This window comes from Nylanderia fulva, unplaced genomic scaffold (assembly GCF_048542155.1).
Source record: "Nylanderia fulva isolate GAGA-0341 unplaced genomic scaffold, ASM4854215v1 Scaffold163, whole genome shotgun sequence".
NCBI classification, from domain to species: domain Eukaryota; kingdom Metazoa; phylum Arthropoda; class Insecta; order Hymenoptera; family Formicidae; genus Nylanderia; species Nylanderia fulva.
The window spans coordinates 84,440-107,718 of record NW_028189868.1 but is presented as its reverse complement, the minus strand read 5'-3'; the positions used below and the strand labels follow the sequence as shown (position 1 = coordinate 107,718).

Below are 23,279 nucleotides of genomic sequence, written 5' to 3'. Positions count from 1 at the left end.
TTGAAATTAAAGATTAAATAGAATGATGATTGTCATAGTTTATCTATATGAGGTATTACACATATAAAAGGTTAATAAAAGCAGAAGTAATATTACGGTTATAAAAACTAATTTATTACATTTAATCGATATATACTGATAGAAACAATAAAGTTTAAATTAATATAAAATTATAAAAATAAACTCGAAAGTTAAAACAAATGAAAAAGCGAACGTTTTGATCCAATTTTTCGGATCTTCTTCAGCGCAGTACACAAAACAAATTAAAATCACAAAAGTCTAAAGTTCATGTTTAACGTATAAAAGTCTAATAAACATATTTAAACGCGGTTACATCAATAAACGAAATAAAACGTCGTAAGATTAACACTAAGATGATTCTCACTAATCCATCACATTTACGTAACTGTGGGAAGCGCTCCTCTTGAGTTTTCTGACTACGAGGTTGGCAGGTGTTAAAATATAAAACATTAATCGCATCATATATACAGGGTGTCCGGTAACTAACGAACCAATGATTAAGGACGGATTCTCTGGCCAATTTAGAGACGATTTTTTCTTGGCAAAAATGTTGAGAAGTCAATAATTTTCGAGTTATAAGCGATTGAAAAAAATGGGTTTTTAGAAAACTAAACGTTTTGGAGTTAAAAGTCTAACATAATTACATTCTTCAGTTAATTTCAGGTAGATTTTACTGTAATAAAATTTTAATTTGAGGCTTAGTTATAAAGATATATAATGACAAATATTGGAAAGTTGTAAAAAATGATGACCTTCTTCGACATTTTCGCTAAGGAAAAATCGTTCCCAAATTGACCAAAGAATCCATTTGTAATCGTTGGTCCGTTAGTTACCGGACACCCTGTATACTAAAATAAGTCGTCAAAACGTCAGATTTTGCATTTTCGCCTTTAAAAATTTATAATAAATAAAATACGGATTCGCGGCTAACCCAACCTTATCGCTGCTAGCTGCGCGTTTCTCCAAGTTATTATTAACCTCCATCTATTTAGCAGACAAATTTGATATTTCCCTATTATTAGTTATACCAATCGCTTGGGAATTGTTTGGGCACATTTAGGAATAGATTCTCGTAGTTTAAGAAATAATAGTTTATTTATTATTCATTAAAATAGATTGAGCGTATAGTTAGCAGACAATAATAGACTGCTTGACAAGGAGAGAGTATCATTCTGTCTTTGTCTCTCTTGCATCTGAAAACTCGAGTTTAAGTCTAGCTGGTATAATAATTTTTTTAAAAATATATTAGAATATATAAAAATTATTTTAAAAATATATATTTTTAAAGACGATTTGTAAGAATTTTTTAATATTGAAAATATTTCAATAATTTTGCAACTATAACACACATTGTATATAAATGCAAAATAATTCCGTAAATTAATTAATCAAATATTTTCTATATTTTAAGAACTTCAATTTGTCTTTACAAAAAAATATATTTTTAATAATTTTTATAAATTTCAATAAAAAAAATGTTGATACAGATAGATTTGAATCCGAGTTTTCACGGTGACAGACTGAACACCTTTGCACTCAGCCATCATGTACACCGACCGGCAGGAATGGTGTCCGACGTCAGGGAGTCGATTGAGTAACTTTTTCTAAAGTAAAAATGTGAAAAGTGAAAATTTTCTTCCTATCACACATCGAGTTCATTTTAAAATCAATGCACGTGATTGGCGGAAATTTGTCACTTTTCACATTTTTACTTTAGAAAAAGTTACACAATCGATCCCCTGGACTCGAACCAGGGGCAAAGTGTGTCGGTAAGGGGCAAAAATGACGGTCTCTTCTTTAGACAGGCCTTTGGCGATCTGTCTATTAATCTGTGGCAATGCAATGGTGTATGTACGTGTACAGACATGCACCACTACATAAAACCCGAGAATTGGTTTCTCGGCGTTGGCAACACTGAAATCGGAGTTTCGCGTTGTCACCGCGCGAGGTCTCCAACATCAATTCGGAGTTTGGCCGGCCGACCTGTCGACCCTTAACTCGAGTAACATTTATGAACGCAGCCCTGATTGGTCACCTAAAGGCTACTCTACTCCAAGGAGTAAATTTTGGAACGCAGCCCTGCAGACAGATTGTGTCATGTATTTACGTCATTGTTGCTTATAGGTTTTGTCACAATTAAATAATTCGCTAAGCAAATTTTCTAACTCTTTAGTAAAAGCCTTATTTTACGCAGCGAATTATTTAATTATGACAAAATCTATAAGCAACAATGACGTAAATACATGACACAATCTGTCTGCAGGGCTGCGTTCCAAAATTTACTCCTTGGAGTAGAGTAGCCTTTAGGTGACCAATCAGGGCAGCGTTCATAAATGTTAGTCGAGTTAAGGGCAAAGAGGGTTGGTTAAGGGTCGACAGGTCGGCCGGCCAAACTCCGAATTGATGTTGGAGACCTCGCGCGGTGACAACGCGAAACTCCGATTTCAGTGTTGCCAACGCCGAGAAACCAATTCTCGGGTTTTATGTAGTGGTGCATGTCTGTACACGTACATACACCATTGCATTGTTCACGCGGACGCACCGTAGAGAGACAAGGACCAATAATCACGTGTTCTCCTTGTTTCTCTACCGTGCCGGTATACGCGAGATGCCGCCTGAAAATGCTTTCTGGCCTTCCGTAGCAGAAGGCAGTAGCGTAGCAAGGCTAATAAGCACCAACTTTTTAGAAATTGTATATATGGTTATGCACATATGTGCGTATATATATATATATATATATATATATATATATATATATATTATATAAGGGATATGTTGATTATTCTTGATTTCTTTTTGATTATTGATGCTATTGTATAATTTGCTCCAAATACTTATAACGTGAAAGAACGTTGAGTAATGTATAATCAATGCAAGGATGTTCAGTATATCATTCAGTATATAAATTAGAGTTCAAATATATCAATATCAATTTTTTTATAATATATATATATATATATATATATATATAGAATATAGAAAAACGATAAAAAAATATATTTCGGCGATTTAAAAAATTTTTAATATATTGAAAATATTTTTACCACATACACTATATATAAGTGTAAAATAATTCAAAAAATAAATTTAAAAATAAATTTATTAATAAAAATCTACATACCAGCTGTGTGCATGTGTGCAATTGATTTATTACTTGAAATTTATTTACATATATTCAATACAATATTCTCTTAATTTGAACGAAAATTATAAATAACTTATACGTAACATATATTTTTGGACTTCTAAATAAAAAATATATTATATTATTTGCAAAAAATAAGATAAAATATTTTTTATTCGAATAGTCTCAACTGCTCTTTTAGCTGAATGTTTAGAAGCAATGAAAAAAATCGAGGATCTACGAAAAATTCAAGTACATTTTTAGGATTTTTTTATATGCTATAAAAAAATATATGGTATATATAAATTGATTTTTTAATTTTTTTATTAATTTTTAATTACACACACACACACAAATAGATTTTTATTATTTAAAATAGTTTTTATTTTTGTTCTTTATTAACATATGCATACTGTTATGTCTTGAGGTGGCGGGGTAAGACTATACACCGTTACACGCCGATACATCGACTTGTTTTGGTGACAGCTCAGCGGCAACTGCCTTATACTGGTTATTCGAGGTGTAGGATAACAACAACGTCGATCACCTTGTCGACCTACCTATCGATACATTACAATTTCCTCCCTTTTACGACGTGTTTACTTTTCCTTTTAATCTCGCAGAACGACGCACGCACATCTGTTGTTTGGCTGCCGCCCTTCCTGCATCGGTTCCATCTATTAATTCGTCGGTTCCCCTAATTTTAATTATTTGGTCTACGTGTCTCTTCACGTACAGTTAGGAGAAATTTCGACCTCAAAAGTTACAGGCGATAACTGCTTTATTATTTTTCCCCGACTGCGTTTCTTATTTCGGACACTAAAATCATCAACCATTACTTCTTCACCGATTTGAAATGTGACGTTACGATGCCCCTTGCGAGCCGCTATTTGAGCAATGTGCTTATTCTCGATGTTGTCGGTCGCGTCTGGTTTAAATAAATCGAATCTCGTTCTTAGCTCTCGTTTATACATCATCCACGCCGGAGTTCTACCTGTCGTACAATGTTCAGTTGACCGGTAGTCAAATAAAAATAGATTTATCGCGTACTCAAGTGTTTTACCACTCTTAACCATTTTTTCGACCTTATTTTTAAATGTTCCAACAAAATTTTCCGCCGCCCCATTCGTAGCAGGGTGATGAGGTGCTGAAAAACTTTGTTTAATACCGCTTTTCCTCATAAATTCTCTAAATTCAACGCTCGTGAATTGGGTCCCGTTGTCGGTAACTAAATGTCTCGGTAGTCCAAATCTACCTAATACCTTCTTAAATTCCGCCAGCACCTTCGGTACCTGAGTACAATTGTTCATGTCGACAATCTCTGGCCACTTTGAATGCGCGTCTATTATAAGCATAAACATATGCCCGTGAAACGGACCTAGAAAATCGCAATGAATCCTACTCCAGGCTTTATCCGGCCACGGCCAAGGTGTTAACGGTACATTCGCAGGTTTCTTTCGTTCTTGCGCGCAAACCGAACATGCCGCCGTTACTAATTCTATATCTCTGTCAATGTTCGGCCACCACATATATGACCTCGCTAACATTTTCATTTTCACAGTCCCGAAATGAGACGCGTGTAACTCTCGCAACACACTCTCTCTTATTCTTTCTGGAATAACTACTCTGTATCCCCACATTATAAATACAACCCTTTTCTATTATTAATTCATCTCGTTTCGTAAAATATTTTTCTTCGCTTTCATTTAGTTCTTTCGGCCACATATCATTTATATATTTACTAATCTGACTTAACGTCTTATCGCGCTTTGTTTCTCTCGCAATCTCCACCGCATTTAGTGTTTCGATATTTTCTTGCACATAATTTATCGCTGTGTATTCATTCTCGAACACTGACATTACATCGCTTATCGGAAGCCTCGATAGTGCATCACAATTACCGTTTTGTTCTGATCGGATATATTCTACCTTGTAAGAAAATCTTGATAAGAAGTAAGCCCATCTCTGCAATCTACTTGCTACTGTTAATGGAATTTCCTGCTTCGGGCCGAAAATATATACTAAGGGCTTGTGATCGGTTCTCAAAACGATATGTTTCTCGTATATATAATTGTAAAATTTTTTGAAACCAAATATAATTGCACTTGCTTCCTTATCAATCGGTGCTCGATGTAATTCTCCGTCCGGAATGACCTTGGACGTGTAAGCTATCGGTTTTTCAATACCGTCGGCGTATTTATGTGATAGTATCGCTGATAATCCGTACGCCGAGGCGTCGCACGCTAAGATAATCTCTTCTTTCGGATCATAATGCGCTAACACTTTTGACGATGTTAGTTCAGTTTTTACCCATTCAAAGGCTTTATCGCAACTTTTGGTTCATTCAAACTTACTTCTCTTAACACACTCGTATAGCGGTTTTAGCATTTCCGCCCTGTCCGGCAGAAATCTCGCATAATACGTAACTAACCCTATAAAAGACTGTAACTGTTTAAGGTTTTGCGGCTTCGGTGCCTCACTCATCGCTTTTACTTTAGTTATGGATTTATGCAAGCCGTTCCTGTCGATTACGAATCCGAGAATGTCTAGTTTTTTTTTAAAGAAGTCGCATTTCTTAATATTTACTTTAAACCCACAACTTCCCAGACGATCAAATACTTCCTTTAATGTTTGGAAATGCTCTTCGTCAGTTTCCCCGGTGCAGAATATATTATCTAAATATGGGATTGCGCCCCTTACACCCGCCAAACACTGCTCAATTTTCCGTTGAAAATCTCCCGGCCCCGATGCTATACCTTCAGTCAGTTTCGTGTACTTATATAGTCCTTTGTGCGTTATTATCGCCAAATAGTTCCGAGAACTCTCTTCTACTGGAATTTGCATATACGCGTGTGTCAAGTCTATTTGCGAATACGTTTTTCCATTTCTTACCGCGGCGAAAATCTCATCTATTAACGGCAAAGGATGGCGATCTATAATCAGCCATGGATTTATTGTTAATTTAAAGTTTCCGCAGATCCTGACCGATCCGTCATTTTTTATTACCGGCACTATAGGAGTTGCCCATTCGCTAACTTCAATTTTCTCCAGATGCCCTAGTTGAACTAATCTATTAATTTCTGTTTCGACTTTTTCATTTAGCGCGAATGGTAATCTCCGTGCTTTCAATGCTACCGGCTTCGCACCTTCTTTTAATACTAATTTCAGCATCCCTTTATTATATACTCCGAGTCCCGGACCAAACAACGTGGGATGCTGCCTTACAAACTCATTTCTTACGTTCGCTACATCCATCTTATGTATTACTCTTTTGCTAACTAACTCGCTCTTAATCGCTAGCGGCCATAACCCGAGGAGTTTTAATCATTGCCTGCCTATTAGCGTCGGCCCCGCTCGCGACATTACTATCATATTTGCTTTAACTTCTTTTTTGCCTAACTTCACGACAAGATCCTGTAATATTCCTTCGTGACTTAAAAGTGTTTGACCGTATGCATTCAACGTTTTACTTAACTTTTTCATCTCTAGTGTCGGAAGTAATTTATTTTTATTTTCCCTCGATATTATCGACGCGTACGTACCCGTATTGATCTCCATATTTACGCTTTTTCCGTTTATCGCGACGTTTACATACATAGGTTCCGCTATGACCTTGTCCCCGCTTGATTCTATGGTACCGCATGTTGATTCCTCGCTGTTCTCTCCTAGCTCGAGGTTAAGAAAGTCGTATGTCCCTTCGTCCTTCTCTGCTCCTACGTCAACATGTTGGACGTCTTCCTTCTTTCTTCGGCACTGCGTGGCTAAATGACCCTTCTTATTGCAGCTTGTACACGTTTTATGGCGATGGAAACAGTCCCGCGCCCAGTGGTTCGCCTTTCCACGGCAGTAACAATTTCTGCTGCTTGTTGAGCTTTGTGACGATGGGCCTGTGTTTCCATTCGCGTGTTTTGCCTTTCCGTGACCTTGTTTACCACGATAATTATTTCGCAGCTTCCCGTAATTCCGATTCGGTTTGGCAACTGTGTAAATCGTATTAACATTTGTTTGCGCTGCCGTAGCTGTATTAAGTTTATCCGTGGACGTGGCATTCCTCTCGGCTTCCTCCGCTGCCGTTGCTATTTTATACGCCTTGTCGTATGTTAAGCCTTCTTCTCGAAACAACAGTATCTTTGTAGCATGGTCTTTTATTCCACATACCAGTTGATCTCGTAGAGCTGTTGCCGCATCTTTGAATCCACAGTTTATTGACAATCTTTTTAGTCTCGCCGCGAATTCTGCGATTGATTCAGTCGCCGCTTGTTGCGCTTGGTGGAACTTACATCGTTCCATCGCTTCCGATGGTTTCGGGCATAAATGGTTTGACGTCAACTTTATTAACTGCTCATACGTTTTTGTTATAGGCTTATCTGGTGCACACAGATCTCTTATCAATTTATATGCTTCCGCACTTATTTTAGTTAATAACACTGGCACCTTCTTAGCGTTTTCCACGTCGTTCGCCAAGAAATACAATTCTAAGCGTTCGGTATACGTTTCCCAATCGTCCTTGCCCAAGTGAAATTCCAATTTTGAGTTATTATCGTTTGCCATTGTGTGAGTTGCCTTCCCTTTGGAATGCTTCTCTGTGTTGTCACTCTCTCTACCGTTCGCCGTCACCTTTGCGCCACCTTGATCTCGTACGTGCCGTGCCAATACTCTTCGCAACGTATCTATACTATCGTTTTCCTTGAAAACTAAATCGCCGTCTACTGAAGCTGCCTGCTGGAGCTTCTCAATTAATTGTGATTTCGATAGTTTATAAATCCACGATGTCGGCATTTATTAGACAACGCACTTTCCCTCGGTTATTTGCACTCTTTTTCTTATTAGCTTGCACTATGCGTTCACTATTTTTCCTCGTCGCCAAAATTGTTATGTCTTGAGGTGGCGGGGTAAGACTATACACCGTTACACGCCGATACATCGACTTGTTTTGGTGACAGCTCAGCGGCAACTGCCTTATACTGGTTATTCGAGGTGTAGGATAACAACAACGTCGATCACCTTGACGACCTACCTATCGATACATTACACATACATATACAAAAAAATAAAAATAATATGTTAGCCTTTTTGCTGACATTATCTCTCAATATTTATATCCGTGTGCTCACGTATTAGTGTTTGTACCTACATGGACGCTACTACATATGCGATGTAAGAGAGACAAAGATGAAATGATGCTCTCTCCTTGTCAAGCAGTCAGTATGTTACCACAGAAATTTCCCCTGCTCCTTATGAATCTAATGAGAATCTTATCGTCCAGATATTTCATAAAATAAGTGACATAACTTCGTGAATTTTTTTTTAATATATTCTTTATATAATAAAGCAGTCCTCTAAAAGGCCGGATATTACATTTTTGCTCTTAAAAATTTATAATAAATAAAATACGGACTCGCGGCTAACCCAACTTTACCCGTTCCTAGCTGCGCATTCCCCCAAGTTTATTAAAAATTTTTATTTTTATCTTTTTTTCATAAAATAGCTCTTTAGAGGACTACAAATGAGCTTACTGATTAAGAATATCCTAAATTTAATAAGATTCATTCAATATTTTGGCTAATATCTGGAAAATAAGAATCTGTAATTCCTGGCCGGCCGATAGGCGTCTCCACCATGTCGCCTGTCGACCCTTAGGGTGCGATTACATGGACGCGCGGAAACGCGGAAACGCGGAAACGCGGAAGAAAAAGTAACTAAACTTTACTAGAGTCCCGCATTTCCGCGCGTTCCGTTCCGTCTGTTTTGATTGCCTTATATTACATGGAGCACATTTTGAGCGGAAAAGCGGAACGGTATAGTGACAAATAGACATTTGTATTAATTTTTTAAATTTATATTTACTTAATTCATTGTAATTCCTTTTAATATGTTCATCTTTTCAACTTATCTATTGAATACAAGCATTTTAATCAATAAATATAGTTAAATATTAATATTTTATAATTCCCCGTTCCGCTTTTCCGCTCAAAATGTGCTCCATGTAATATAAGGCAATCAAAACAGACGGAACGGAACGCGCGGAAATGCGGGACTCTAGTAAAGTTTAGTTACTTTCTCTTCCGCGTTTCCGCGTTTCCGCGCGTCCATGTAATCGCACCCTTAAGGGTCGGCAGGCGGCCCGGCCAGGGGGTCGATTGTGTAATTTTTTCTAAAGTAAAAATGTGAAAAGTGAAAAATTTTGTCCAATCACACATCGATTTCATTTTAAAATCAATGCGTGATTGGTGGAAATTTTTCACTTTTCACGTTTTTACTTTAGAAAAAGTTACACAATCGACCCCCTGAGGATCGATTGTATATTTTAAAGTATGGTGAAAATGACAAAAGTGAGCTCTCGCTTGATTGGGTAACTTTCATCATAGTGAAAATACGAACTAACTTACATGAAACTGTTCGGCAAGATATTCTGTGTCGAATAACGTCAAAATTGTGCGTATGTTGTTTAATATCCTCTATATCACACATACCTCAAGAAAGTTACGTATGTAAGATTATTTTATTGCTATGATAATAGAAAACGACGATAATGATAATAAAAGACAACAAATAAAATATCAAAATATTATAAAGAGGTTATTAAGAAATACTTTAGATCCGTTTGATACATCAGAGACTACATTTGTCAAACTATACAGGTATAAATAAATTTTTATTATAAATTTCATTTGCAGTATATGTTAAATTATAATTTGCATATATATATATATATATACACATTGAATATTTATTTATATTTTAAATTATAATCTCTTTACTTGTTATGATATAATTTCATATATCTTTAATGTAATTTTTATATATTTTATATTTTATTTTTTTTGCATTTTTCGCTTATTTTTATTATTATATCTTATCCGCCCCCGACCAAAATCCGAATTTTGTTTATTCATAAAATTCAGTTTATTCATAAAATTTAATATAATTTTTTTTTTGTTTCTCTGTAATTTTCATTCTTATTCACACCGTTCAAACTGCAGAGATTATAAAGATAAAGATATCACTGAAACATATATGCATGCATATACGCTTTACGGAATGTTCACTATGGTTTGTGCTCCCGTGAATCTAGGGATATCGTATTTTCACCTTGCTCATAGCCAATCGCGTGTATTTCTTCACGTGAAATGAATGTGCGAAAAGTGAAAAAAATCGACACAAGTAGACAATCGATCTCCAGGGTACTTATTACGGTTCTTTGAGTGAGTTTGCTCACAAGGTAAAAATCACAAAAGTGAGAGATTCACTAGGTTGTTTACGCTTCTATTGGTCAAAATCTAGTGAATCTCTCATTTTTGTGGTTTTTATCTCGTGAGCAAACCCACCCAAATACATAACTCACCCAAATAACCGTAATAGGTACCCAGAGGGTAGATTGTGTATCTTGAGTGAATTGCTCACGAGGTGAAAATTACAAACGTGAGGAAATTTACTAGAGTGCCCACGATTTCATTTGTCGATATCTAGTAAATCTTTTCACTTTTGTAATTTTCATCTCGTGAGCAAATTCACCCAAGATACACAATCGACCTCTTGGACTCTGACCCGATTCGAACTCTCGGTGAAAACATAATCATAGAAGCACGGTTCTCGGTACTCCGCAGGTCGCACGAGCGGGGTACTTTGCTATAGTTTACGTCACATATACTGTACTGAAGTGCTATAGATAGTACAGTATACGTGACGTAAACTATAACAAAGTACCCCAGTTCGTGCGACTCGCGGGGTACCGAGAACCATGCTTCTATACTCGTCTATATTATTTGTCTGTGGACTCTACCTGATTGTGAACAGAGAAGGTATAGCGGGGAGCCTTAGAACATATATACCTGGAAGGGGAATTGCTATTGTTCTCCATGGTAAAAATCTGTGTCCAAGTTGGGTGCGAGAGAGAAAGATAGCTTTTAACCTATGCTCGCAATGCGCAAACGTAGATGACGTCACGGTGACGTCACGCTTACCGCGCCGTTTGAAACTGGAAATGTAATTGGTGCTTTCGCTAATTCGCGTTTGCGCATTGCGAACGGAGGTAACGATCTACTCTTCTCTTTCCTTAAAAACGTGGTTCTCTCTCGCACCCAACTTGGACACAGTTTTGCGCTCCTATTCCCCTTCCATCTATATGTTCTAAGCGGGGAGCACACACTTTTGCATAAGCGCATAAGCATATGCATAAGAAATTCGATTGGTTGAATTTCTTGTGCATATGTTTATAGACCAATCAAGATTATTAAGCGGGAAGCATACTGTGACGTCCCGTCTATTTAAAAATTTTTATTTTTCAATATAACTATTGCGCGCTATTCATATTCTCGTAGAAATAAGACTATTAACAATCATTATATTTTACTAATTGCTCTAATCTGACTATTTTAGTATTAATAGATAAAATCGCCAGATCTGGGGTCCTCTACCTAGGAACCAAACATCTCTATCTAGTCCTAACCACGCGACCAATCAGGCACCATCTAGGGACCCCAGAGACGGCATGTAACTAGCGGAACTAACCAGATATTCCTTTACAGGAGCACTTATCGATACACTTATTACAATAACGCCAAACTATAAATAATAAGTACGATAAATATTAATATAATCAAGCACAAGAGATAAGGACTAAGAATGTTAATCCACTCTCTCTTAAAGTAAATTACAATACAACGTGATATATTATTCATTCCGAAACAACCTTCTTTAGTCAGATTTACAGAATCCTAATTACATCAAATTTATATGATAACTAAAAAAGAAACACTAATTTTTTCAGAATTCATACCTGAAACGAAACACGATTCTGTAAGTGCGACTAAGAATTACCCGAGTACACATTTGAATATGTAAACCTTTCAATACTGCATTAATGAATTATGGATCCATAAATAATTATAGACCTTTTTATTAACTATAAATATTAAATATTATTAATAAAGTATGCCATAATTAACTATCAATATCATAATTGAAGGATGCCATAATTGATTGATCAATATACGTAAAAGGACCAAACAAGGAGTAATAAATGTACCGCTAGACATAAGTATTCGTAGAGATCGATTTGGCGACACGATAACTTGTAACTTGACCCCGTATGACCCCTCTGCCGCATTCCTGAGCTTTAGGAAAGAAACCAACGCCCTACTCCGAAGCAAAGATTTAGAAACCAAAATATTATCTTTATCATTATAAGCTACAACTTAAACTATCAAAAGCTAGCCCTTGAATCCTTTACAGAATAACGTTGCACACTTTTTAACAATAAAATATCTCAATTATTATCATAATGAATATTTAAGGAATTACAATCTCCTGCACATTTTGTAATGGCTTCTAGGGCACGCAATTTAACCCTTTAGTACAAATTATAATGATAAATATTAACGTTTTATAAATAAGCAATTCGGAAACTATTGTAAAAATTCCCATTCGTCTATTAAGAATCACAATTATACTGCGCCAACGAACCATCTTAGCTGATGAACCACCCTTCGCCCTCTCTTCGATGACGCAAACCGAATTCCTACAGAACCATAAACATGTCAAAATCTAAGCGCGCCTGGTCCTCCGAAGGGTATATAAATCGCGGATTTTGCGTCCTGCGGGCACTTCGTGTCAACTTCTAGAATAGAGTATTTCGTATTACTATTTTCTAAATTCTACACTTAGCCGATTACGGTTAATCTAGTTTTCGTGTCAATTAGTACTTAGATTTTTCTGCGATTTCTTATATGTTAGTTATCATTCTAGTTAACTCATCTGATAGATTAAATTTGTAACTCCAAATTGTACGATTATAAGTCACAGACTTAGAAATTGTTCATAAATAAAGGAATAAAGAATAAGATTAATATAAAATCAGTGCACGTCTATTCTTCCAACTCCATCCTGGGACCGAGGTCCCCAGGAGAACTACAACCTAGGCATAGTCACCAGGAACAACAGAGCAGATCTTCATCTCCGTGCGAAATCAAGTAAGAACTAATCTTTTTTAATCCTTAATCTAATTTTATAATCTCCTAATAACTAATTAATTAATATTATAAGGATGAACATATCCTTGTAAATGGACAACCGGAAACGCAACCTTGTACGTAAGAAGCGTACACGCCCTTCAGTAATTAGGAAATATAGATCAATCGCGACTACTTTCTCAAATTCTCAAGAGAGATTATCCGGAGATAATATAATCAACGAATTAATAGAATTGTCTAAGAATACCTATCAAGATTTTTCACCTTTCGAGGAATATAATTTTCCTGCTGTCTCTTTACCAGAATTAGTAAGCTCAGGACCACTAGAACCTCCCTTTGAAATCGACTACTATCCGACGTATCTAAATCTTTAATAATCTCAACTCGCGATTATTTACCGATTATTCTAAATGTTCAAATCCTTGATAATAGACTATTATTTTATTTTATTAATAATATATTTTAATTTCATATCTTATATCCTAAATAGAAAATACGATTTTGAACTAATATTAATTTTCCTAGACGATATTATATACTCCTATGAAACATTCCCTATTCTTAAAATTCCCCAGATCCGAAAAGTCAGTTCCAGCTCTCGGCGCACCCAGGGTATAGTCGGTGCATGCAGATTGCCCTAAATAAATAGAAAGCTAACCCTTTCTTCCTAGACCTAGAGTAACAGAGGAGGAAAGAAGGTCACTTGGACGTGACAACACACTCTTGCATAAGCGCATAAGCATATGTATAAGAAATTCGATTGGTTGAATTTCTTATGCATACGTTTATAGACCAATCAAGATTCTCATGTTTACGCTTATGCGCTTATGCAAAAGTGTGTGCTTTCCGCTTATGGCCGCTTTCTAGCTATCAAGTAGAAGCTCATTCGTAAGATTGTAAGAAAAGAATTGAATTAGGACATTCAGCTGCAAATACCAAACTTGGATCACAGCGAGTTCAAACAGAGAGAAGACTTCTCTTGAGTTCGTTGGCGTCCTTTAACGCGTTCAGACGTGTTTCGTCTGAAAAATTTTTTCCTTTGTGTTTTGTTTTGGTCCTAATATAGCGGGGAGCATGCAAAAGTGTGTGCTCCCCGCTTATCATTACAAAATATAACCCGCTGATCGTGTTCCGTTATCAATTCTGTTTTTAAATATCAATTACCCGCTGATGGCCAAAAGTCATCTCCCTGACTGGGTCAAAAAAAGATTAAGAAGAAGAAGACTTCTCTTTGCTGTAAGCTTATTACTGCTGAACTTACATGAAATAAATTGTAAAAATAAATGAGTCAAATACTGATTATAAAAAATCATTAGTATTAATATTGCAATAAATAAAATTGAAGTTTGCAGAGATTATATTATTAGCATTATATTACATTAGGAATATTTAAATTAAATCTCATTTCTATTTATTAATTTTGTGCATGGCATCCGCACAGGCTCCGATTGCCGTCGATATTTCATTTTTATTGTAACAATAATTCGAGCCGAGTACAAAAGTTTTTATTTTGAATATTTAAATTATTATAATTATTTCTATAAAATAATATTTTTTAATGTTTAATTTATTAACGCAAAATGATGACTTCCTTACCTATTCTGAGTGCTATGATTGACCATAATCCTACAGCTCTCTGATTTAAATTTTAAATGTTTTTAACATATTTGATGGTTTAAATTTACTTAACATGTTTGCTGTTTTATATGTGTATAAGGTTCGTAACATGGAGGCAGTAAGAAGTATAAAGCTCTTAGATTGAATACGGGAAACTTTTCTTGGAGCTCAGAGTGCAGTACTAGAAAAGCTTGTATCATTGATGTTGTTTACAATGCATGAAACAAGTACAAATTAAAACTCTGGTGAAAAATGTCATCATTGATGCAACATCATTTAGACAGTGGTATAAAAGTCATGTGTTTCCACTGGGGTTCTACTGGTAAATACTAAACTATAACTAAAATATAACAACTTAAATTTATGGAATTTAAATTGTTACATTAAATGTATGAAATGCACATAATTATAATGTTTTTGTAGACAGAAGCTGAAGAAGAAGTATTGCACAAAAAAGTTTCAAGAAAACAAGCAAAATACAAGGCAAATTTGCCAGGTGGAATTGCTTTAGAACAATTTGCAACGGAATGTGTCCTTGGGATAAATATCTTATTTATTTAATAAACATATGTTCATTTGTATATACATATACATATATGTATATATAATTTGAAAAATATCTATATGTATATTTTTTTTTTAAGTCGTTAAATTTCTTACAATTAACAGTAAAAGTAACAAAACAGAGAATAGGATTTTATTTTATATTTCAAAATCTTTCATATAAAACATTTATCTTTATTTTATCTTTTTACTCTTAATTTTTCTCATATAAAATTTAAATTATCTTTATATATTCTAGAATATATATCCATCAGTTCTGCTCATCACATTGACTAGGTCTGCTTGATAATTCAAGCTAAAAATGAAGTAAATTACATTTAAATCACATCATCATATTCAAAATAATTTCAACTAATTTCACTATTTCAAAATAAATATTTCATAACTTATAAACAATCTTTTTTGACAAGTGTTTAATGAAAATTATTAATTGAGTAAAAAAGACATATATTGACAAATATTAATTTTTAATCATAAAAAAGAAACATCATAAGTAATTAAGATTCTTACTTATAATGTTTCTTTTTTATGATTAAAAATTAATATTTGTCAATATGTCTTTTTAACCCAATTAATATTTTCATTAAACACTTGTCAAAAAAGATAGTTTATAAGTTAGGAAATATTTATTTTGAAATAGTGAAATTAGTTGAAATTATTTTGAATATGATGATAATGTGATTTAAATGTAATTTACTTCATTTTTAGCTTAAATTATCAAGCAGACCTAGTCAATGTGATGAGCAGAACTGATGGATATATATTCTAGAAGATATAAAGATAACTTGAATTTTATATGAGAAAAATTAAGAGTAAAAAGATGAAATAAAGATAAATGTTTTATACGAAAGGTTTTGAAATATAAAATAAAATCCTATTCTCTGTTTTGTTACTTTTACTGCTAATTGTAAGAAATTTAACGACTTAAAAAAAAAATATACATATAAATATTTTTCAAATTATATATACATATATGTATATATATATATATATATATATATATATATATATATATATATATATATAAACTAATTATATGTATGTACACACATACATATGTCTATATTTATATGATTAAATATACTTTCTTTGGGTCTCACGCGCGATTATCCTTTTTACATATAATCATGATTAATGCGTTATTGGACGTGCATTATTTGAAATAGAAATTACATTTAAAATAAAAATACAAAATGTAAAATTATTTTTTATTTTACATTTAAAATAAATTTTTTCAAAAACTATCTTATATTTTCTTTTAAATGGTTTTTATTTCTTATTTTCTTTTTTCTTATTTTCAAATGCATTTTTCTTACAAACTATACTTACAAAAATTAATAGAGATATTAATGATATATATGTGTCACTGATACTATCACATTCTCATTCTGGAATCATTTATTCTAATTATATCTTTGTAGAAGAAAGATGAGAAATTTTGTCTCATTAAAAAAAATGTTTTATAAGTAAACTGAATGTCTGTAAACAATATAAGCGAACATTTTTTAGAATCTTATATACATATATGCTATTAATGTAAATGTTTAGTAATTAAATTATTTTTGTATTTCAATTTTATAACAAATAAAAAAAAAGAATTTTTAAATATAAGAAATAATAGAAAATATAAATAATAGAAAATAAGAATTTAATTATAAAATGTAAATATTGAAAAAATAAATATAAAAATAGAATATTTAAAAAAATTATTTTGATAAAAAAACATTTTTAAAATGCCTATTTTCCATTTCCCATTTTAAATATAGATATCTAAAAAACATTTTGCATTTTTAACCTTTATAGAAATTTATCATTAGTAACGCCAATTTAATACTTATTTCGAGTACTTAAATTACTGTATATCAGTATTTTAATACTCGAAATAACAAGGGAAATATATTTAAAAATTCCAACTATTTTGCATTTTCTATTTCAAATGAATTTGGACATATTGTGTACATCTGTTAATAAAATAAATATGATCCGATTCTAAAAAAAATCAAATTCCTAGGAAGCCCACGTAGCCTTAATAAAAAAGAAGAAGAAGAAAAAAGGGCCTAAAACTAAAACAATTTATTATGTTTGATTCTCTTTATACGTCATCACATTTAATTGGTTAGAATTTATTGACCCAACCTAAAATGCGCCAATCAGGTTTAGAATCTTGCATCTTGAAAACCACATGTTATATACACATCATCAATTTTCTTTATCTGTTATCTCTCGTTCCATGCGAACAGTATTCGATTCTTGATATGTCAGTAGAATGATATTTTGTTAATACATATATTGATTCTAGTTGATGGCCGAAAGTCGTATCTGTGACTGGGTCAAAAACGATTAAGAAGAATACATATATTGCTGAGAATGGAGATATTTGTAAATTTTATAGAGAAGCATATTCTCGGCGCAATTTTATTGACGATATGGCTATTGTATTTTTGGGATCATTATTTAAATTTGCGTCAGGTAATTGCATTAGTTTCTATATTCTAACCTTTTTGCGATTTTTTTCTAATGATGAATTTGATTAATTACTATAGCCGAATAAATGTTTGCGTAAAATATTACGCATTTAATTTGTATATGATTAATTAGAATTAATATGATATTATTCTCTCTCTCTCTCTCTCTCTCTCTATTAGAATTAATATTATTATAGTTTTATTGGAGTTTAATATTTTTTTAAATTATTACGTTTGTGAGGTATTTTTTCATTTTTAATTCTACATATGTTCATAATTATTATACAAAAGATTGTATACAAATTAAAAAGATTATATAATTAAAGTTAATCTTTTTTATGTATAAAATTTTTTAAATGTTTCAGAGGAAATTAATGCTGCAGTTGGTTGAGTTACCAAAATCTGTCGAGGGATTAATGGCTAAAGATGTATATGAGAAGGCTCGTGCATATGCATTAGATAGAAATAGCTTTCGTATTGTACAAGACCTGTTTTCTAAGATTTTCAATACAGTGAGAATTACTTAAAAAAATATTTTGATAAATTAAATGTGTTCTTGATTATAATCAAGTAAAATTTTGTTAATTTTTATCTTATATAATAAAAAGACTGATTTTGCAGATAATTCTAGTAACTTATGGTTATTATTATGCTTGGCAATGGAGTATTGAAATAGCTAAGTACTGCGGCATTAATCATGAGAATGACATACTGCTAAGCGCAATATGTATGTTTATTGTAAATGTTGTTTCTCACATGATTAATCTTCCATTAGTGATATATGATACTTTTGTTTTGGAAGAAAAACATGGTTTCAATAAACAGGTAAAATTGTTTACATAATATATTTTGTAATTAGAGCTCTTTTTTCTTAAATATATGATTTGATTAAAACGAGATTTGTTTAATTAAGTAGATGTTAATGTTTGTTTTCAGACAACTGCATTTTTTATTAAAGATGAGATTAAAAAATTCATTGTATCGCACATTATTGCATTACCCATTTTGTGCGGTATGATTTGGATTGTGAAAAATGGTGGTGATTATTTCTTTTGGTATTTATGGATATTATCGATGGTGGTTTCGTTATTTATGATGATCCTGTATCCAGAAATAATAGCGCCATTGTTTGACAAATATTCACCATTACCCGATGGCGAACTAAAACAAAAGATTGAAGAATTGGCGGCTTCTTTAAAGTTTCCCTTGTACAAGCTGTTTATAGTTGAAGGTTCCAAGAGATCGTCACACAGCAACGCTTATCTGTATGGTTTTCACAAACATAAAAGAATTGTTCTTTTCGACACTCTCATTAAAGGTTATTGCAAAAAAGATGATGGTGATTCTGACAAAGATTATGGCTGTGAAACAAACGAGATATTAGCAGTGCTTGCACATGAATTGGGTCATTGGAAACATAATCATACTCTAAAAGGATTTCTGCTTGGTCAGGTAAATAATATTGTAATGTGTATATGTATATGTATATGTATATGTGTATATATATATATATATATATATATATATAAAATTACTTATAATTTATATGCAAGTGTTAATTGCAAATTTTATATATGCTATTTCTTAAAAATAACTACATATGTATATGTTTTTTTATACCAATTGCCTGTTCTCGTTATTTTGTGTATAAAAGTATTGAGGTAAGATCATCGAAAAATGAATTTTTTTTTTTTTTTTTTTTTACGAGATATTTTATAATTTCTGTAAAATGACGTCAGTACAAAATATTTCATAAACTAATTTATCTTTTGACTATTTTATTCTTACAACTTTTATGTCAAATGTGTGAGACATTGTAGTTCCATTTTAAAAACCTAGGTTTACCTTTAAATGATCTTCACAAATGATTTTAATTGAGCCTTCTGGATTCTCGCTGTGACAATGTTAGAGTGTGGCGTCACAGATGAGAAAGTACATGCTAAAAATTTCTAGATACCATTTTTAAATGAAAAGATATTTCGATGAAACACTATTTCAGAAGACTAGCATATTTTTAAAATATCTGGAAAACTTCTTTTCCTTTTACATCAACGACCGTAAAATAATCGTGATAGACTCTGTTATGTGGAATGATTGCACATGTGACAAAGACTAGACTATTACAATCATTTTATATGATTGATTGATTATAAAGGGAAAAAGATAGTTTTCGAGGTACATTACGAGTGTGTTAAAGCTATCTGAAGTGTTGTTTCATCAAATTTTCATTTCAAAATAGTATCTAACAATTTTTAGCGTTTGTGTTTTCTTGCCTCTGAAGTTACAGTTTCAACATGATCAGTCAAGCGCTAGAAACCTTAAAATTCAAGATTATCATTTTCCTTCTCGAAATCTTTTAACTTTTGTATGAAATATTTTCTCATTGCAGCCACAGTTTTAGTAATTTGACTATATTAATTAAAATAAAATAAATTCCCAATTATTAATGACAGTCACTAGTATTTAAATAGAAGTTTTGGAAATAATCGACCAAAGTAGCAAGTAATAATCGTTTCACTGTGAGACTTAATAAAAACGATTATTAGTCGATTATTTCCAAAACTCCTAAAATAAAATACTTTGTATTATATATATACATATATATATTTTTTCTTTTAGATGATCTTTGTAGCCAACTTTGTTATGTTCGCAAAACTCCTAAGCTATACGCCAATGTATAACGCTTTTGGTTTTATGGATTCCCAGCCCATATTTATTGGTCTAGTTATAGTAATAATGTATATTTTGATACCATTGAATATAGTAAGTATTCAAAAAATTTTTTAAATTGTTATTTTTTCATTGCGTATTGAATGAATTTAATGAAATAATATTTAAATCCTCTTTCATAATTTTTTTCAGATCTTTAATTTCGTTAGCGTAGTAATCGGTCGAAGATTTGAATTTCAAGCAGACGAATTCGCTACAAAATTAGGTCACGGCGAGGCTTTGAAAGCGGCTCTGTTAAAACTACAAAAGGACAATTTAGGATATCCTTTGTATGATAAATTGTATTCCAGCTGGCATCATTCGCATCCGCCTACTATCCAGCGTTTGGAAGCGATAGATAAAAAAAAATGAAGGCCAAAGTCTTTCAGTTCACACAATTATAACTAGTTTGCATCTTATAAAAAGAAATTCTATAGTGTATCAATATTGATTGTTATTTAAATTATTTTAGTATTTTACACTCGACGGATTTTTAAGCTAATTAAGGTAAAATAAGATAATTATGCTTCCTGCTTTTTTATAAAATATTAACATGATTATTCGACATCTATTCTTGGTTCTATATCAACTTTCTAGAATCTAATTAAAATAACAATAGACTGATAGTATTTTACTATCTCATTTAACATTTTTATATGCTATATATTTTCCTATAGTTTTGCATTAGTTATTTGATATATATATAAACGTTTTTCCAATACCATTTATATAAATTGTAATTGATGGGCGGCTATATTTTGTAAGATATTTTCTCTATATTTATAGAGATTTATCCAATTTAGAAAATATTTCGCATTTAATTTTTTTCGAAGAAAGTAATCTGTATTTTATTTACCGTTTGAACTTGTGCACTACTGTTAAAGATTGCGCTATTATGTTTATCATATAGGTATACATACAAATTCTAAGTGTTAGTATGTATAAAAGTATATACTTTCGTATATAATAAATATAAAATATAACTTTCAAAGTTGATATTCCACATTTTTACAAAACAGAAATTTGTAAAAATATATCACTTTAAATATAATTAAATTAAAGGAATAAATAATGTTTTCGACCTGAATTTCGAATACTGGTGAATTAATATTTAATAAACTACAATGTTTCGACTATGGGTTTTGGTCCTTCTCAAGTGTACTATTATACAAAGAAGTAATTATTCATAGTGATGCGCCATAATTATATGTGAGCAAGAAATTAAATTTTATCTTAAAAATTATTTATCCCTTTAATTATTGACTGACGACATCAAGAATTTTGATTATTGATAATTAAATTAATTAAATAATTTATTAATGTAACCTTTAATATAAACATATACAAGGTGTTTCCGGGTTAAATAGCTAAACTTAAAATACAAATTTAGGACCTCAAAACAAATAAATATTTTATCTGGAAGTTTACTCGCAAATACTTTCTTGAAGAGACATTGACTTTTGAAATTTTGAACTATAGGAATGAAAAATATCGAAATAATTTAGATTTATCCTCTTTATTGCTTTACAGTAATCAATTTAATGTAATTATTAAATATTTTGGTCAAAATGATGACCTCCAGTGCAGAGACAAGCATTACACCTATCAGTCAGCTATTTGTTTTGTTATTGAGAGGTGCAATACTATCTCTGCACTGAAGATCATTATTTTGAACAAAATATTTAATAATTACATTAAATTGACTTGTTACTGTAAAGCAATAAAGAGGATAAATCTAAATTATTTCTATATTATTCATTGCTATAGTTCAAAATTTCAAAAGTCAATATCTTTTCAAGGAAGCATTTGCAAACAAACATGCAGATAAAATATTTATTTGTTTTGAGGTCCTAAATTCGTATTTTAATAGCTAATTAACACGGAAACACCCTGAATATATATATTCATCTTATGATATTATCATTATATATTCATATACATACACACACATACATATACACACATACATACACACACACCACACACACATATATATATATATATATATATATATATATATATACATATAGTGTTATATATAATAGATATGGTGTTTAAAAATATTGAAATTTCATGTATATCAAATTCGGACGCAAGTTCAAGTCGAGTCAAGTTTTTGTCTTTTTCTTTAAAAATAAAGAAAGAATTAAAATATCTATATTCGTGTGTACACTTTCTTTTGGTTAATCAGTTCAATTGACTTTCTATGCAAAAACATTTTTAGCTCAGAAAGGAAAGTTTTTCTGAAAATTTTCTTAAGTCTGAATATCTTGAATTATCTGTAGCATGCCAATTACAGAATAGAAGAATTATATACATATAAAATTCAATTATATGGAAGACGGCCGATTTTTATATAAGCATATTACTGGAGAACATCCGAAATCAGAACGCTATATTTTCTATTCAGACAGATTGAATTTCTCTTTAAATTAAAGGTAGGAGGTCCGGCTAGACTCCGAATTGATGTTGGAGACCTCACGCTTCTTCTTCTTCCCGTATTAGCACTGGGCTAAACTCATGTAATTCTCATGCTGCCAGATGATCCTCGAAGTTTTATACAGACCATTCCCACGTATGTGAGTTGTCTCATCAGTCCAAATCAAGGGGGGGGGGGTTAGATGTTGATTTTGCATTTTTGTAGGAACATAACAATTGGAACTAAAATCCTCGGATACTGAGAGCAGAGCAAAAAAGAAATCTCATAGGGCGGAGGCATGTCCGAGTCTCTTTGAAGGAAATTTAAGAGACCCCGACGATGAGAGTTCAGGAGCGGATAATACCACAAGATATGATCAATGTCTAAGT

At 32.2% G+C, this 23,279-nt stretch overlaps 2 protein-coding genes and 1 long non-coding RNA gene across 3 annotated transcripts; 2 read left to right on the top strand and 1 right to left on the bottom strand.

The window, feature by feature from the left end:
- Nucleotides 1-6,469: 6,469 nt before the first annotated feature.
- LOC114931347 (uncharacterized) lies at nt 6,470-7,924 on the bottom strand. The gene has a single exon (XM_029303329.2). It carries the CDS (start codon nt 7,922-7,924, stop codon nt 6,470-6,472), a length of 1,455 nt encoding a protein of 484 aa, XP_029159162.2.
- A 6,006-nt stretch (nt 7,925-13,930) lies between these two features.
- On the top strand, nt 13,931-16,538 carry LOC114931339 (uncharacterized). Its single transcript, XR_003819657.2, has 3 exons — nt 13,931-14,352; nt 14,834-15,055; nt 15,157-16,538. It is a non-coding gene; the product is annotated as an uncharacterized LOC114931339 (long non-coding RNA).
- Nucleotides 16,539-17,454: 916 nt separating this feature from the next.
- Nucleotides 17,455-21,714, top strand: LOC114931334 (CAAX prenyl protease 1 homolog). The gene is made up of 6 exons (XM_029303314.2): nt 17,455-17,766; nt 18,128-18,274; nt 18,384-18,587; nt 18,699-19,214; nt 20,382-20,525; nt 20,625-21,714. Exons 1-6 carry the CDS (start codon nt 17,665-17,667, stop codon nt 20,841-20,843), a joined length of 1,332 nt encoding a protein of 443 aa, XP_029159147.1. The 5' UTR covers nt 17,455-17,664; the 3' UTR covers nt 20,844-21,714.
- The last annotated feature ends 1,565 nt before the right edge of the window (nt 21,715-23,279 follow it).

Excerpts from the sequence above, each read along its gene's own strand:
- LOC114931347 (XM_029303329.2), bottom strand. The coding sequence starts at position 7,924 with ATGCCGACATCGTGGATTTATAAACTATCGAAATCACAATTAATTGAG.
- LOC114931334 (XM_029303314.2), top strand. The coding sequence starts at position 17,665 with ATGGAGATATTTGTAAATTTTATAGAGAAGCATATTCTCGGCGCAATT. Across the intron at positions 17,767-18,127 it reads ATTATTTAAATTTGCGTCAG|AGGAAATTAATGCTGCAGTT; the intron begins GTAATTGCATTA and ends TAAATGTTTCAG. Across the intron at positions 20,526-20,624 it reads TTTTGATACCATTGAATATA|ATCTTTAATTTCGTTAGCGT; the intron begins GTAAGTATTCAA and ends AATTTTTTTCAG.